The sequence below is a fragment of the Theobroma cacao genome, chromosome 5 (genome assembly GCF_000208745.1).
Source record: "Theobroma cacao cultivar B97-61/B2 chromosome 5, Criollo_cocoa_genome_V2, whole genome shotgun sequence".
Classification (NCBI taxonomy): Eukaryota; Viridiplantae; Streptophyta; class Magnoliopsida; order Malvales; family Malvaceae; genus Theobroma; species Theobroma cacao.
In genome coordinates, this window is record NC_030854.1 from 29,873,378 (window position 1) to 29,888,631 (window position 15,254).

General features: G+C 32.4%; 2 protein-coding genes across 4 annotated transcripts; one reads left to right on the forward strand and one right to left on the reverse strand.

Moving 5' to 3' along the window:
* Positions 152-7,800, reverse strand: LOC18599263 (beta-glucosidase 42). Its single transcript, XM_007029159.2, has 13 exons — positions 7,649-7,800; positions 6,577-6,643; positions 6,328-6,386; positions 6,021-6,096; positions 5,200-5,274; positions 5,030-5,117; positions 3,406-3,631; positions 2,966-3,081; positions 1,852-2,066; positions 1,724-1,758; positions 1,512-1,614; positions 1,146-1,254; positions 152-587 (listed from the first exon to the last, which is right to left on the reverse strand). Exons 1-13 carry the CDS (start codon positions 7,766-7,768, stop codon positions 392-394), a joined length of 1,485 nt encoding a protein of 494 aa, XP_007029221.2. The 5' UTR covers positions 7,769-7,800; the 3' UTR covers positions 152-391.
* LOC18599264 (protein FAR1-RELATED SEQUENCE 5) lies at positions 11,371-15,191 on the forward strand. Of its 3 annotated transcripts, none has more exons than XM_018120748.1 (4): positions 11,371-11,484; positions 12,131-12,780; positions 14,036-14,269; positions 14,822-15,191. In XM_018120748.1, exons 1-3 carry the CDS (start codon positions 11,445-11,447, stop codon positions 14,222-14,224), a joined length of 879 nt encoding a protein of 292 aa, XP_017976237.1. In that variant the 5' UTR covers positions 11,371-11,444; the 3' UTR covers positions 14,225-14,269; positions 14,822-15,191. The 3 variants fall into 3 exon arrangements, with proteins under 3 accessions (XP_017976237.1, XP_017976238.1, XP_017976236.1); XM_018120749.1 differs by having other exon boundaries at positions 14,933-15,191; XM_018120747.1 differs by lacking the exon at positions 14,822-15,191 and having other exon boundaries at positions 14,036-14,508.

Below are 15,254 nucleotides of genomic sequence, written 5' to 3' on the forward strand. Positions count from 1 at the left end.
CCTTATTCCTCTCTTCCTCGCTTCTTCATCTGTTTCCCACTTCTTCTTTCTCATTTCTTCATCTAAGATTGAAACAGATCTTTCTTTTCCTCTGCTTATCAATATCGGTGTCAATTTCCCTATTATTTACTATCACCGAAAAATTATTGATGACAGTAAATGTCATCTTATGGCATTGATCTAGAGCTTGTTAAATTGATATAACCAGAAACAATTACAGGAGGATTTCTTGATGGCGGATAAATAATCGCCAGCCACATTTATTCAAAGACTTAACTGAAAAAAGAAAAAGGTCCACAAGCTTTATTTGCTCAAATTATGAGCATCCAGATGAACATGCTGAAGTACTAATAGTAATTGGTGGCTGGCAGTTAAGTTATTGTATCTGCTGTCATTCTTCATTGTCCTTGTTACTTCCTCCACCTTTCAAGAACTGCTTGAACCACATTGCAGATGATTTAGGATGCCGGGTGAGGCCATTTTTGTAATCCACATATACCAAACCAAAGCGCTTGGTGTAGCCATGACTCCACTCAAAGTTGTCCAGCAATGACCAGGCAAAATATCCCCTCACATCAACTCCATCGCTGTCAATGCAACCCAAAGAAAAGGAAAAATTTCATCATTTCTTCCTTTTGAAGTATATTTTTATCAAATTCACAATGATTTATTTGCTCTCCATGACGAAACAATTGACATGAAAATAAAAGAAAATGACAAAACAGTGGTTTTGACTGTTTTGTAGAGAGAAAGAAGAAAAAACAGAGCAGCGGATGGAGGAGGAAGATGCTTCATTAATCAGCAAATACATAATATATACAAGCATTATATGGTTAACACCTGTTTACAAAATGGACTAATGTTATTAACCTGAACATGCACAAAGACACCTCATGACCACTGGTATAATATACTTAATAACTAGTACAATGAAGCAAAATACATAGCGAAGAACACAATGATAACATTAATGCATGCTCAGTCAATGCATGCTTTTAACTCTAACAACAATGAGGTAATCTATGCATAATGTATATTTTAATCAGATGAATGCTAGTTCTTTATTTGAAGTACTTTTTGGTTTATATACATATATATGATCAGAGATAGAAGGTTAATATCAGGTGGAAAGGGTATTTACTTACTTGATTGCTTGAGCAACGGCAGCAAGGTATCCTTTGTAAAAACGAACCCTCAGTTTGTCATCAAGCATCTCAGGGAGAGGGGCAGTGTCATTTTCCTCATCGTCCATACCTAAATAAATTGCAGGCATCGAAGTTATTATATCTTATAAATCCAAGGCATATCAACAAGAGCTCTTGACCTGTAGAAACTAACTATGTTGTATGAAAAATGAAGTTTAAATTGTCCGCTTGACAAACTCTCCCATATTTCAAGCATGAAAGAGATTTTTGTGAGGGATATCATGAATTTTCATATCAAATTCATAAGTATTTCTTGCTCTATGCAAATTAGACACAATAATTCATCATTTACATAGAATTGCATACCATTCTCAGTAATATATATTGGCAAATTACTGTATGCATCTGCTATGTAATTGAGAACCTTCCGCATGCCCCAAGGAACAACATAGAGCCAGTCTGATGCTGCCTGCCATAAAGAAAATCTGTTCAAAGACTGGAAATTCTATATATGGTACTCTCAAAACTAAGTATACTTATGGCATGTACCCATGACAGAGAGAGACAGAGTATCATACCTTTTCACCAATCATCTCGCCATCTTCCCATTCCACTGAATCAATAAGCAAGAGCATTAATGATATGATGAAGAACCTAATTAAATGGTTGCGAAATTTTGGAAATCAATTCTAGTGATGATCATTACCAATTTTCTCAATCTGTTGTGCTTTGTGAAAATGACCTTCTTCAGCACTCTCTGCTGCATGAGAAACTAACCTTGACGTATACTGATTTAGACCAACAAAGTCCATGAAGCTACTAAGTAACTCCTGGTCTTCCTCTGTGAACTCTGGAAGCTGATCCCCGAGTCGCTCACGCATGCTTTTAGGATAGTCGCCAAAATACAATGGGTGCAAGAACCTGTAGCAGTTAACAAAACGTACATTGAAACAACAGCAGGAAAGGTCTCCAAATGGTTGATTTTTGAAAAGGAAGAACGGGGCAAAAATAAGATGTTTCCCTGAATTAACATGTAACATGAGCTATTTTCTATCCCAAAACCAGATTCAGGCACAGTTGCAGTGAGTAAAATTTGAAAAAGCTGACAAGCAAAACCAGAGGTATAACTTAATAAGGGATTTCAGATAACCTGCCTGCAGTGCAACCCATATAACCGTTCTACAGTGGAGCTAAGTGTTTTCTTCTTTTGACTCACAATGGTTCAATGATAAGTTGTCCTTTAGTTCATATGATTTTTACACATTTTGTGGAGTTTAAGTGTGTCACAAGAGAATTGGAATAGATTAAGTGTCTGATCATACCAGAAAACAAAGAAATGTAGAATTCCAGCTAAATGAGGATTTATTTTGTGATACTTAGTATATAAACACGATTAGAAAAGCAGTATTTGAAAACAAACAGTTTCAGCATTTGATCATAGATCAAGAACCTCTAAGTCACAGAGGTCAGTCAAAAACATCAACAGCTTCTTATCCTATTTGTGTAATCCCAGTGTGCAATATATTAGAATAAGCTCTGTACCTAGAAAAAGCACTAAGAAAATAACAGCATGAGGATATAAAATTCAGATGCTCTCACATATCCATTTTCAGATAAGTGTGATCAACCAGAGTTTCAAAAACAATTCACGGTGCATGCTTCAAAATTAAATTCCAATGGAAAATTTATGAATTTTACAAACAGTAAGCTCTTTCTATTTTGTGCTTTACAATTCAAGTGCATATAGGTGAATGCATTCAGATCTTTAATCTTTTCTTATAGAAGAAATAGTGACACTGATGGAGTATGAGAGAAACTACCATCCAAGCTGAAATTCAACACGCCTAACTGCAGCACATTTGTCCTCCAATTTCTCTGAATTAGCCTCTGCCCATTCACAATCCAGCACTATTCCTATCTGCCCCCCTTGCTTATCCTACAAAATAGGTACAACAACAGCAGCAACAGCAAAATAGCCGGTTACTTTGATAGCCATGCAACTATTTTAGTTTATTTTCCCCAGTCAATGCAAATAACTAGTTCTTTCCACTGGACAGCATCTCTGTATACAACTCTGATCATTTGAAATGTCAAATCACAGCCGAGAAACCAGACAAAGAGATCATGCCATTACATTATGTGAACAAAAATAAGAAAATGCTAAAAGAAGAAGTGAAAACAGCATGAAAGTATAGAATGTTTTCAAAAAGGTAACTAAGTTAATCAAAAGAAGAATCGCAGTAGTAGTAAAGTATTGTACCTTGTACTTGCTATGGTATAAGGAAACAGCCGCAGCATTCGCCAAAATCATATGGTGTGCAGCTAAATATGTTTCTGTTGATGAATTTTCACTTCTACCAGGAGCAGATGTTCCAGTATCATATCCTCCCACAGCAATATGCAGTGGCTCATTTATTGTAGTCCAGGTCTTGACTCTATCACCGAAATGTGCAAAGCAAGTATCTGCATAGATAGCAAAGTATTCTCTGGACATTGTCCAGATGAATAACGTCTATTACTCCTTAAATGTTGCATGAGATGGAAAAGCTTAACAATGCCACGCCAAGAAAGCATAATTCAATAAGATATTGCCTTCATTAATGCTCAAGACACAAAGAAATGGATGAAGCAAATCATTCATGCTAAAAAGCATGCACGAAACTTATCATAGGATGAGCTTAAATCATTACCATTATTTTGTATATAAAAGTATCGAATTTACAAGTGTAAATAATGAAAATTCTTATTAAATTAAAATGCTGATTATTTTTTATTTATTTTCTAATTAATTGAAATCCTTATTTAAATAAGTTTTCCTCAATTAATAATTTATTCTTAATGAGAATCCTTATTCCGTTGAATCATTAAAGAGTTTAAACAACTATGAAATTACATAATTGGTGAGTTTCAATAACTTTTATGTCCAGCTAAATATATATACATGGTAACTGCAATATAAAGATATTTTCATTGACTAATAGTATCAATTTAATATAGTTTGTGTTTTTTGTTTTAATATATGTTTACTTTTGTATTACTCTAATGTCATCCTTGTGCTATTATATTTGAATGATTATGTTTGCCATTATCCTTTTTTGTGGTAATTCTTTCACGTGTTCTCCATTATTATCTAATCCTTATATATATATATATACACTAGTTAGGGACTTTAATAAATACTTGGACTCCAAATTGAATTAATTTCTCATGCCTAAAGTTATAGTACCAAATGTTTATTATTTAATATATAATAAGTGAAAAAAAAATTGACATCACCTCATATATTATAATTGAATTAGATAAAAGAATTGTTGTTTTCTTTCCTTCATTTTGTGATTTTTATTTTCTTATTATTTAAACTCATCCTTTTGCTATTGAATTTGAATTAATTTTGAATGATATATGTTATATTATATCATATGCTTTCTAAGTAAAAGATTTGATTGGTGATGGTACTATTAAAAAATTTGTTTGATAACTATATATTCAATATCTTAGGACAATAATTGATTTTTTTTATAAATTCTATTAAAAATATTAAAACAAGCAATGAGATATAAACAATTCAATAAATTTAGTTTTCTTTTAGATTCTATAAAAGATGAAAATAACTAGAATATGACTTTAAAACATTATTGCATCCATGCATGCTCGCTTACATAGAAAAAGGTATTAAAAAATTTTTTTATATATATGCTACAAAAATAGTAAATGGTGATATTAGGACATATATTTGATAAATGATATGATTTATATTGTAATCTATACATTCTCTGTTTTTACAGTATAATAATATGCAAGTAAATTAAAAAAAATACATTAAACATATCAAAACTTCCACCAAAATAAAAAAAAAAAAATTTATTCATAATGTAAACACTTACACAATTTGCTTATTTAACCACCCCCCCATTGAATCATGAAGATGCAATGGAAGATCCCAATGATGCAAAGTCACATAGGGCTCGATATCTGTAAGTGTAAAGCCAATGTTCTTTAAAATGTATGTCAGCTATTGCATTTAGAAAGAAATGAAGCACAAATAGCATCATACCCTTTTCAAGAAGGGCATCAATCACATTGTTGTAGAAAGCAATTCCCTCCTCATTCACTTTGGTTCCCAAACCATCTGCAAGTATCAATGCAAAAGTATCCATATTTTATCATGAACATGCTGCAAGTAACACTATAAAGATAAAGCAATTAAGGTCATCAAATAAGTGACTGTTCTATAACTCTTTGTGAACATGATGATTGATGAAGTCATGGACTAAAATTAGAAACAATCCTCATATTATAATGTTTTGCTCTTCAAAGAAATACTCATAACCCATACCCCATTGCAGTCCCATGGCTTAGAGGCACAGTACACATGGCATTCCCCCCACCCACCTTTCAAGTTTAAAGTTGCCCTTCTGTTTTCTATGTCAGAGTTGTAGCAGATTCCAGCATTTTTGTTTTGGCATAATTAAGGGTATCTTAAAGCTGAAACTTTGATGCATACAGCTTTTACACACATTTGTACCACCTGATTCACTATCTAAGTACAGAGCAAATCCACAATCTTATCTATTGTAAGCAATTGCTGCTCAGATCACTGGTTCAGTATTTCTTTTTTGTTGGGGGAAAAGCTCTGAATTAGTACAGATAGTTTATTGTTAGGAGTTTACTCAATTCTATAAATAAAACCCACTTGGATTACCAGACAATCAAGTCTCTGTTAGCCAAATCTACGTATCATTCATCAAAAGTATAGGGGAAAACAAGCATATGCCAAATGAATGCTCAATGCTATATTATATTCTACCATGGTAATGATACATCTGCAAAGTTGAGACTAAAACTAAAACTAAAATCTTGAGCAGATGGGCATACCTGGGAAGATACGAGGCCATGATATGGAAAATCTGTAAGCACTGAACCCCAGCTCAGATATAAGATCGATGTCTTCCTGTATGTCACCATTAATTTTAGACACTAAAAAGAAAAGAAATTTACAAATAGGCAAAAGCGAATGGTTGGGTGGGCATGAATATAAAAACAAAATATGCAGGCATATCAGCTCATGTATGCAAAGGCCAAAAGTAAAAGCTGCCAAAGTTTAGCAGTCAGCAGAGTAAATATGGGGGGAAAACCAAGCAAAAAAGGCAAGTCGACCATAGCTAATGCCTATAATACTAACCTTGTATCGGTGGTAATGATCCACTGCCTCATCAGCATTGCTTCCATCAATAATTTTTCCTAATGAAACAAAGAAAAAATTTGTAACTTGAGTTAGTATCATTTGCAGGTAGGGCTTTTAAGGGAGACAATGAATAAATAAAATCTTCAAAGAAGGAGAACATGTTGTCAGCTGCTATTTTAGAACATACATACTAGTATGTTAGGGTTAAGAAATGAGGAGCTTTTTATTATATTCAAGTATGCGTACCTTCAGTGTGTGCAAAAACGTCCCATATGCTTGCACCCCTGCCACCCTCCTTGCAACCTCCTTCAATCTGAAAACAAGAAACCAGTGGGTTGATGCCCGATCATCTCTCTGATCCTAATAAATAGATAGCAGCACCTGTGATGTGTGTCTTGTTCAAGGCAATTCAACTCAAGTTGCAGTGAGAGGAAATTAAATACTCTGATTTTGTCCAGGCTTACTCTGTTCTGTCTTTTCTTTACCTTTTATATAGAAGATTTCAAGCAAGTTGCCCTGATATGGCCCGTATATATATATATATATATATATATATATATATATATGCAGAGGAGGGAAAGATGTCTTTTAATCAGAGACAAGACAAGTCATAGAGTCTTTGGTTCAAGTAGTGAGCAGAGACTCCACTAATTATGTCCTTTTAAGAACATTTAAAAATTGCCAAGATATTTCATTCTATGTTAGAGTTACACAATTATTTTCTTTAAAAAAATTATAAAAATATCTTTTAAGTGTGAATGGAAAAGATATTTTCTGAATTTAATATATCGTGATAATTTTGTTAAATAAAATTAATGACATAGCTTGTTTTGGAATGAAAACTTAAAACCATAAAAGGTTGCTACTGTAATTTATCCTTATTTTAGTAATACATCAACAAGTCAAATAACTTTGTGATGCATCAAGGGAATTCAAGCCATCCCACAAAAATAATGATTCTCAAAAAAATTTTACCAAAATATTTGAAGCTATGAATTAATCAAATTAAAGGGTATGATACAAAAAAAAAATTATGCAATGACATATAGAAGTAGAATTACAATCATCAATCATATAACTGAACCAATATATTTATATAGAGCATACAAAGGGGTGTATGGACGTAAAGGAAGACCTTTTACTCATTTCAGATTAATGATCAACAGTGAAAGAGAAAAGGAATATAAAGATAAAAACTGATCATTATCCCTTTGAAATCGCTTAAAAGCAAGTTATTACAAAGAATCAATACATATGATCAGAATTTGTGAGCAATAAGATGATAAACATGAACAAGAAGACATGCAGAAGAAGAAACCTGGTAGGAAGAAGTAGCAACACCGAAGACAAAGTCAGGAGGGAAGTCTGCTCGAGAGACTTGTTTGCTGCTGGAACCATCTTCTTCATCTTCCTTCAAAACATGCTTCTTCTTAGCCATTTTCTCTTGTTAAGGAATGAGAGTGATGGTGAGAGAGGCATAAGCCTATATATGTTTATATACCCCAAGGGTACATCAACTTTTGCTTCCCACTACTGTTTGGAGGTGGTTAATTAGCCGCATAAGCATTTTGGCGGCAACTATAAACTCTAGCTAAGTCCATTATACTGATAATAGTAATCCAGTTATATACTGATTTGCTTGATTTATTTTATTAGTTTCTTATACAAAATATAATCATTAATTGCATTTGTAATTTTTATAAATAATTACCTGAATTATGTATTTAGATATACATAATCCATACTCTAAAAATTTCAAACTTGATTAATTAAGACAAATTAATTATATTATTAAAATTTTATCAACTTCAAGTACTTTCACCAAAATATTACAACTTCTTTTAATTTAATTGTTCAAAATTTGAAGTCCATATAATACTTTATCTCAATGGTATGGTGGCCAAAAAAGCTTTAAGTCTTAATTAATATATATAGGAAAATTTTTAAAAATAACCCTTATAGATAAGATGTTTTCAAAAATAACTCACTTTATAATTTTAACTATTTTCAGTTAAGTTGGATAAAATTACCCTTAATGAAATTATACGTTATGATGTTACACTTCATGTACAAAAATATGTTACATGCCATAGTTAGATTGTTATACGTCATGTTTTTGTACATGTAACATGCCATGGTTAGATTGTTACATGTCATGTAGAAAAACATGTGACATGTCATGGTTAGATTGTTACACGCCATATATAAAAACATATAACACGCCATGGTTAAGTTATGGTTAGGTTGTTACACGTCATGTACAAAAACATGTGACACATTATGGTTAGATTGTTACACGTCATATACAAAAACATATGACATGTCATGGTTAGGTTGTTACATGCCATATTGAAAATAAAAATATTGTTGTTGCACGTTATGTTGAAAAAGTATTATTGTTACACGTTATATTCAAAAACATTTTGTTACACTTTAATGCCTAAAGTGTTTTTAACATGTTTTCATAAATCAAAACACAAATTTTTTTACCTAAAACACCTATTTCGACCAAAAATCGAAAAAATTTTCCTTTGAAAACCTAGGTTTATAAATTTCAAAATTTTGAGTTTATTGGTGTCTAGGTCCGAATCGATCCAATTAAAAGCTATTTCAAATATATGTGATCATTTCTACCATTTTAGTTTTATCCAAAATACCTAAAAACCAAATTCTCCAAATAGCCACTCACCCAAGCACATCAAAACTATCGCTTGGTGTCTTGAAAGCGCAAGAAAGAGAAATATAAAAACACGAGAGAGAGAAATTAAAAGCATAGCAAACGAATGTTGAAGAGAGAAATCGATAAAATTAGAGAAAGTGGAATGGTGAGAGAGAGCAATTTGAAGCACAAATGGAGAGAAATCGTGATGAATAGTTTAATTTATTTAAAATAGTTTTAAGGGTATTTTTATCAAATCATGATTAAATATGACTAAAAACAGTTAAATTTATTTTAATAGTTGTTTTTGAAATGCCTTTATTAAAAAAGATTATTCCTAATAATTTTCTCATATATATATATATACACATGTTTGATCAAATTTTATATTGAATTTTCTCCAGTTATATAAAATTGTGAGTGATCCAATGTTGGTTGGTGATGAACATCTTGCAAGATAGTTCAAAGGATACATGATCACGGGGCAAATATTGTTTAAAATCTACCCAAATATCATTTGTTTAATACCTAGAAAATAACATATGTTTATTAAACTATGAAAGCATATGGATCTCATAATAATCATATAAAAAAATATATACTTGCTTGACATGGTTATGTATGGACAAATTGGGCATGGATTTAGTTAGTGCTTGTCCTTCAAAAGTGATGTTTTGGCTTTTTTAAAACAGTGAAAGGCTATATATATATATATATATATATATATCTCTTTTCCAAGCATCTAATTCTGATTCCCATTATCTTTGCATCTATATATGTTTTGCATTAGCTGTTAGATTCTTTACATGAAAGAAGAAGAAGGAAAAAAAAGTCAAATCGTATATCTTTGGAATAGGATGCCTGCCCAAATGAAATTAACGTGGGAACTTTAGTCTTATACATTTGTGTATACCCTACCATTTTTGATAGCTTTGAAACATACCCTTCTCCAACCATATGGGAATCAGCTTTACCCTTCTCTTCCAATTCCCTGCATTCAGAAACAATGGTCGATTTTGGGTGTCTCTTTTTTTAATGATAAAATAATAATTAAATAAATAAAACACGTAAAATCATAATTGATTGTTAAAAATATGAGGTTCAGTAAATTTGGTTTGAACTTAACTCATGAACTCCTCTACTAACTCACCTCTCTTTTGCTATTTTAGTTGAATTAAGCAATGAAGAAGTACATTAATCTAGGCAGTTTTGATTAATATATAGTTGAGATTAAGTTAATCAAATAAATAAATTTAAAAAAAAAACTCTTAAAACAATCATGAGCATTGGATCAAAAGTAGGTTGTCTTTGGGGAATTATATATATATATATATATTCTTGATTGTTCATAAGATATAAGGAACTTGGTTAGAAAATAGAAATGGCATCCCAGAAACGAAAGGGAACATTTCACACTTGGTGAGCAAGAAGAGGAGCTTAAAGTGTCCTTTGATTGAACCCACAAACAAGAGTGGCATGACAATATAAAATTAAAAGGAGTTCATCACTTCCTTTTTGTCTTCAAGGTGTAAGCAATACACAATTAGATATGACCCAACTGATGGTGACTCAGGCAAACAGTCCCCTTTGCTTCTCAGTGCTCATAAAGCCACTCACATGAAATTGTTCCATGTTTAGTAAAGAAAACTATAATTAGGGAATAAATATTTTATTTTATTTCAAATTTAAATAAATAAATTAAAGATAATATTTAAAAATTAAAAATATTTGAATTCAAAAACAAAAAACTTAATTAATTCGAATAGATGAAATTCCGTTCGGTTCAATTTAACATTTAAAAAGCAATAATACTTTTCAAAATCCAATCATATGCAATCCTAATTTGGGTCTCTTTACACATAGACTTTCTTGTTTAATTTTTATCTCAATCAACACAAAGAAGGGTTTTGTTTTATATAATTATGGCAAATAATTGGATTTTAGATCCCTTTCAATGAACTCAAATTAATGATTATTTTTCTTATTTATAACACGATATAGTGATACATATTCAATCAAATAAAATAATTCTCTAATGTATTTAAAAGAAAATAATATTCTTTTTTACTATAAAAAGAGAGTGTTACACGTATATATATAACTTAAGAGTTAAGACTGCTACTCATCCAATTATTTTCATATAAATGTTAATAAAAACTATTCGTTTGTATTTCTGTAAATTCTTCTTAGGACCCACATGAATCGGCAAATGTATCTTTGAACATCATAGACGATTCCTGTCACCCGCAATCTAAACCGTCCACATTCCTGTTCCCCTAGGAAATTGACAGAACCATCGGCTCTGATAATTTGAAACGTGGCATTGTAACGAACCGGACAGTGAACTGCTCTTTTCTCTGTTTCCTTCGAATTTTTTTTTTCCCATTAACCAAACAGAAAAATTCTCTCTCTCTCTCTCTCTCACTCTCTCAAGCATGTATGTGGAGCCCAGTGTATGATCTTTCGATCTTCAGCTGTAAAAACCATAAAATTCAGTAAGTTTTTTTTCCCACATTATTTTAATTAATGTTTCTTATGTAATGAGAATTTTGGAGGGAAGTTAGTCTAAGGATTGATCCAAGTGGCTGTAAATACTCTAGAATAAATTTCAAAACCCAAAATTGAATGCTGGTAATTATTTTGTCTTTAGAATCAGGAAATGGGTTTGTCTTAAATATCAAAATTGTGGGCTTTTTAAGTTCAAAGCTCCTTCTTTTATAATCTTTATTTTGTGGAAACATGTGATCTTGGTGATCTGATATGTATGTGATTTATGGAAAAGATTATGAGATAAAATAAAAAAGGTTGAGTTTCTGCCAACTTTTATGTTCTTTTTTTTTTTTTGTATTTATGATGTCACTAAGTGATGTTAATTATATATTTACCAAGTTCACTGCACTTTATCAAAAGAAGGAAAAAAATTATTCACTGTTAATTGTTTGAACCTACCATAGTTTGACGATTGTAGTTTCCTATTGAAATGAATTTAAAAGTTCTGAATTTTAAGCAGAAAATCTTTGTCTCAGGTTAATTGTAGAGGGTGGAGATGGACTTACATACTTTCTGCTTCAGTTAGTGTGTTAATACTTATAAGAATTGAAAGTAATTCCTTCGTGCTGTTTTTTTTCTTATATATTGCAGTGGAAACTGAACTTGATAATGATGTTCAACTTGAACAAACTGATAATGTTACTCGTGGTGAGGTGTTAGATGATTCAACTGATAAGGGGCATCAGCTTGGTAATGATGTTCAACTTGAACAAACTGATAATGATATTCGTGGTGAGGTGTTAGATAATGCAACTAAATTTGAGTACCAACTTGGTAATGATGGAACAATGGCCGGAAGTTCTGTTCAATATGGCTCCCAGGTTGAAGAAAATGATAAAATAACTCTAAATTCTTCTGGAGTTCAGTTAACTGTGGTTGAAGGGGATGAACCGTATGTAGGTCAGGAGTTCGAAAATGAAGCGGCAGCACATGCATTTTATAGTGCGTATGGCATGCGGATGGGTTTCATAACCCGTATGAACTATCATAATCGATCTAAAATTGATGGATCCATTGTTTCTCGAGCACTTGTATGTAACAAAGAGGGTTACCGAAAGCCTTATAGGCGTGATGTGAAGAATGTTAGGTCACGGGCACCTACTAGGGTGGGTTGCAAAGCAATGATATCTATAAGGAAAATGAGTACTGGAAAATGGGTCATTACAAAGTTCGTAAAGGAGCACACTCATCCATTGGCTGGCTGCCAGGCTCAAAAGGCATTGATCTCCAATCAAATGCCAGTAAGTGCTTGTTAAAGTTGTTATTTAATTTGTTATGTAATGATTTTCAATTTTTGCATCTTGCTACAATGGCTACTTCTCTTTTGGTACTTGACGCATATCAAATTCAGTTTGGACACTAAAGAAAACCAAATATTATCTAATTAAATGAAGATGTCTCTTAATTTTCATTAACTGAAGATGTCCTTGAGCCTTGGTTTACCTGACCTAAATGCCAGTTTTGCGCTAAATTTTTTGATTGCCTTGACTTGAGCTATTGATGCCAATCCCCATCCTGTCTAGGAATCTTAAGTTATTTGCTTATTGCTTTATCAGGAGTTATAGGAAAGTGCTTTACTGTTTATCACTTTTTATTTAAAAATAATAGAAAATAAAACGTATTAAATAAAACAGAAAACACAACAGCACATTAAATTTTGATAAAATAACCTTGTTACTTTAATTAGGCTTCCCACTAATTGCTTAATCACCAGCGGCAAGGTAGTTTACCTCTTTGACTGCAAGCTAGTAATCACTTAATTCGTTTCCGGTTACTCAATAGCATGCAATTTGGAATTTGAATATTGGATTTGGAACTGAAGTTCCTTCAATTACTTTTACATGAAATTCATTTTCAGATATTTTACTGTGATTTAATCCGGTGGTTCTGGTGTGTTATGGAACTGTCTGATTCTTGCACTGTCATTTCTGCAGGATTGAATCATGTCTTTGCAACTCCTTTTTTCTTTTTTCTCCATATAGCTTTGAACACGCATCATTTGACCTTGGGACCTTCATTTCAGAGGAGAAGGCTGGCTTCTAATTAGGCTATCCCTCGGTCTACCTTTTTTGATATTTGTGCAGGATTAATTAATTTTGTCCATCAATCTCTTGCCTTATAAGTGCACTTGTCATTCTGATTTTATTTAGAATTAAGTTTTATCACTTTTTCTGCAAACTTATACACTGTGGGTAAAATTTCCTTATACTCCAAATTTTAAGGTCACATAAATTTTCATCAAAGTTAGAGGACTTGTTATCAAATGTGTAAGAAGTCCATGCTATCTGATGCTAGTTTAAAAAGATGAGTTTTTTCGTCCTCTGTTATGCATGCGCATACATACCGACATACATGTAATGTTACAAATTGCTTTAGGACATATGATTTGATTAGAGACCATGCTAAACTGTACAATCAGGCCAAGTAAACATTAGGCCTTATTAATCAACTAAGTTGCTCATATGGTTTTTGCTTCTCCTATTTGTTGTCCTGTAGAATGAAGACAAGAGAGTTCAAGAACTAACTCAACAGCTTCTGGTTGAAAGAAAGCGCTCCGCTTCACTTAGAAGATTCATAGACCTTCTATTCAATCACATTGAGGAGCACACACAGGGCCTATCAAAAAGGATCCAGTACATAGTAGATAGCGTGAATAAGATTGAATCTGAAGGGAAAAATAGATAGTGTGAACAATATTGAAGCTGGAGGGGCTAACCTTCTGAACCTCAGGTACTTTTGCTATTGCAATGCAAAATGTGCATATTCCTTTGGGCTTTTGTTCCATGCTGAAAAGAATATTTTATCACGTAAAGCATGTTCAATAGATTAATTCTACGTCCAGTTTCTTGTTTTGCAGTTCCCAAGAGCCCAACCTTGTATATTAGTTTTGTAAATTTTACTCATTGAGGAAAATAATTAGCTTGATTTAATTTTCTGTACTCACAAAGTCTACTTCCTTTGGCTATCAAGTAAAGCTTTTCAGTGCATCGTGTGCAAATCTAAAATACGAAAGAACAAGCAAAATATTGTAGCACAAAACATCTGAAAAATAGATGTAAATTCTAGTAGTTGAATTTTCAAAAAGACATTTTGATTTCTCTCCTGCATTGAGCAAACTGGAGAGCATTCTTGGTTTTCATGCTTTTTCCTCTAAAAAAGATTAAAGTTTTTAGTGTCTGTGTGGCCAAAGTACTCATCAACTAGATTAGCTTACATTTCTGGCTCGCTGGTGAAATGCCAAATGAAATGATTGCATAATTCTTAGCTGCAACGCCATTGTAGGTGTGTGCTTGTCGGGCCAATGCATTCTTGTCTGTTGATGTAGTGTAGAGTTGCAAGATTCTATTCAGTGTTTGGCAGGTTTCTCCCTAGAGCTAACCGTGCCTCAAACAGTTTGATCTCACGTACGGGGATTGAAGGTCAATGCACATCTTTAACCAAAGATGCATTGTAGGAAGAAGGTAAGGAAAGACCAAAACACATTTGTATCAGAGCAAACAAAAGATTTCAACATCTTAGATCCTCAATTGTTTAAAGAATGTTTCTTGAAAGGCACAAAAGAATATAAGGAAGTAAATGTCAGAGATGATGAGTGAATGCATTTTTGTACCACTTCCTGCTCTGTTTTATCTGATTAAATTTGTTCCTGTAAGGCTGTGATTATCAATGGTTGTTTCCACTGCATATGTTCACTTCTTGTTTTGACAGATAAGAC

Excerpts from the sequence above, each read along its gene's own strand:
- LOC18599264 (XM_018120748.1), top strand. The coding sequence starts at position 11,445 with ATGATCTTTCGATCTTCAGCTGTAAAAACCATAAAATTCA. Across the intron at positions 11,485-12,130 it reads TGTAAAAACCATAAAATTCA|TGGAAACTGAACTTGATAAT; the intron begins GTAAGTTTTTTT and ends TATATATTGCAG. Across the intron at positions 12,781-14,035 it reads TGATCTCCAATCAAATGCCA|AATGAAGACAAGAGAGTTCA; the intron begins GTAAGTGCTTGT and ends GTTGTCCTGTAG.
- LOC18599263 (XM_007029159.2), bottom strand. The coding sequence starts at position 7,768 with ATGGCTAAGAAGAAGCATGTTTTGAAGGAAGATGAAGAAGATGGTTCC. Across the intron at positions 3,632-5,029 it reads TGGTTAAATAAGCAAATTGT|AGAATACTTTGCTATCTATG; the intron begins GTAAGTGTTTAC and ends GACAATGTCCAG. Across the intron at positions 1,255-1,511 it reads AATATATATTACTGAGAATG|GTATGGACGATGAGGAAAAT; the intron begins GTATGCAATTCT and ends CAATTTATTTAG.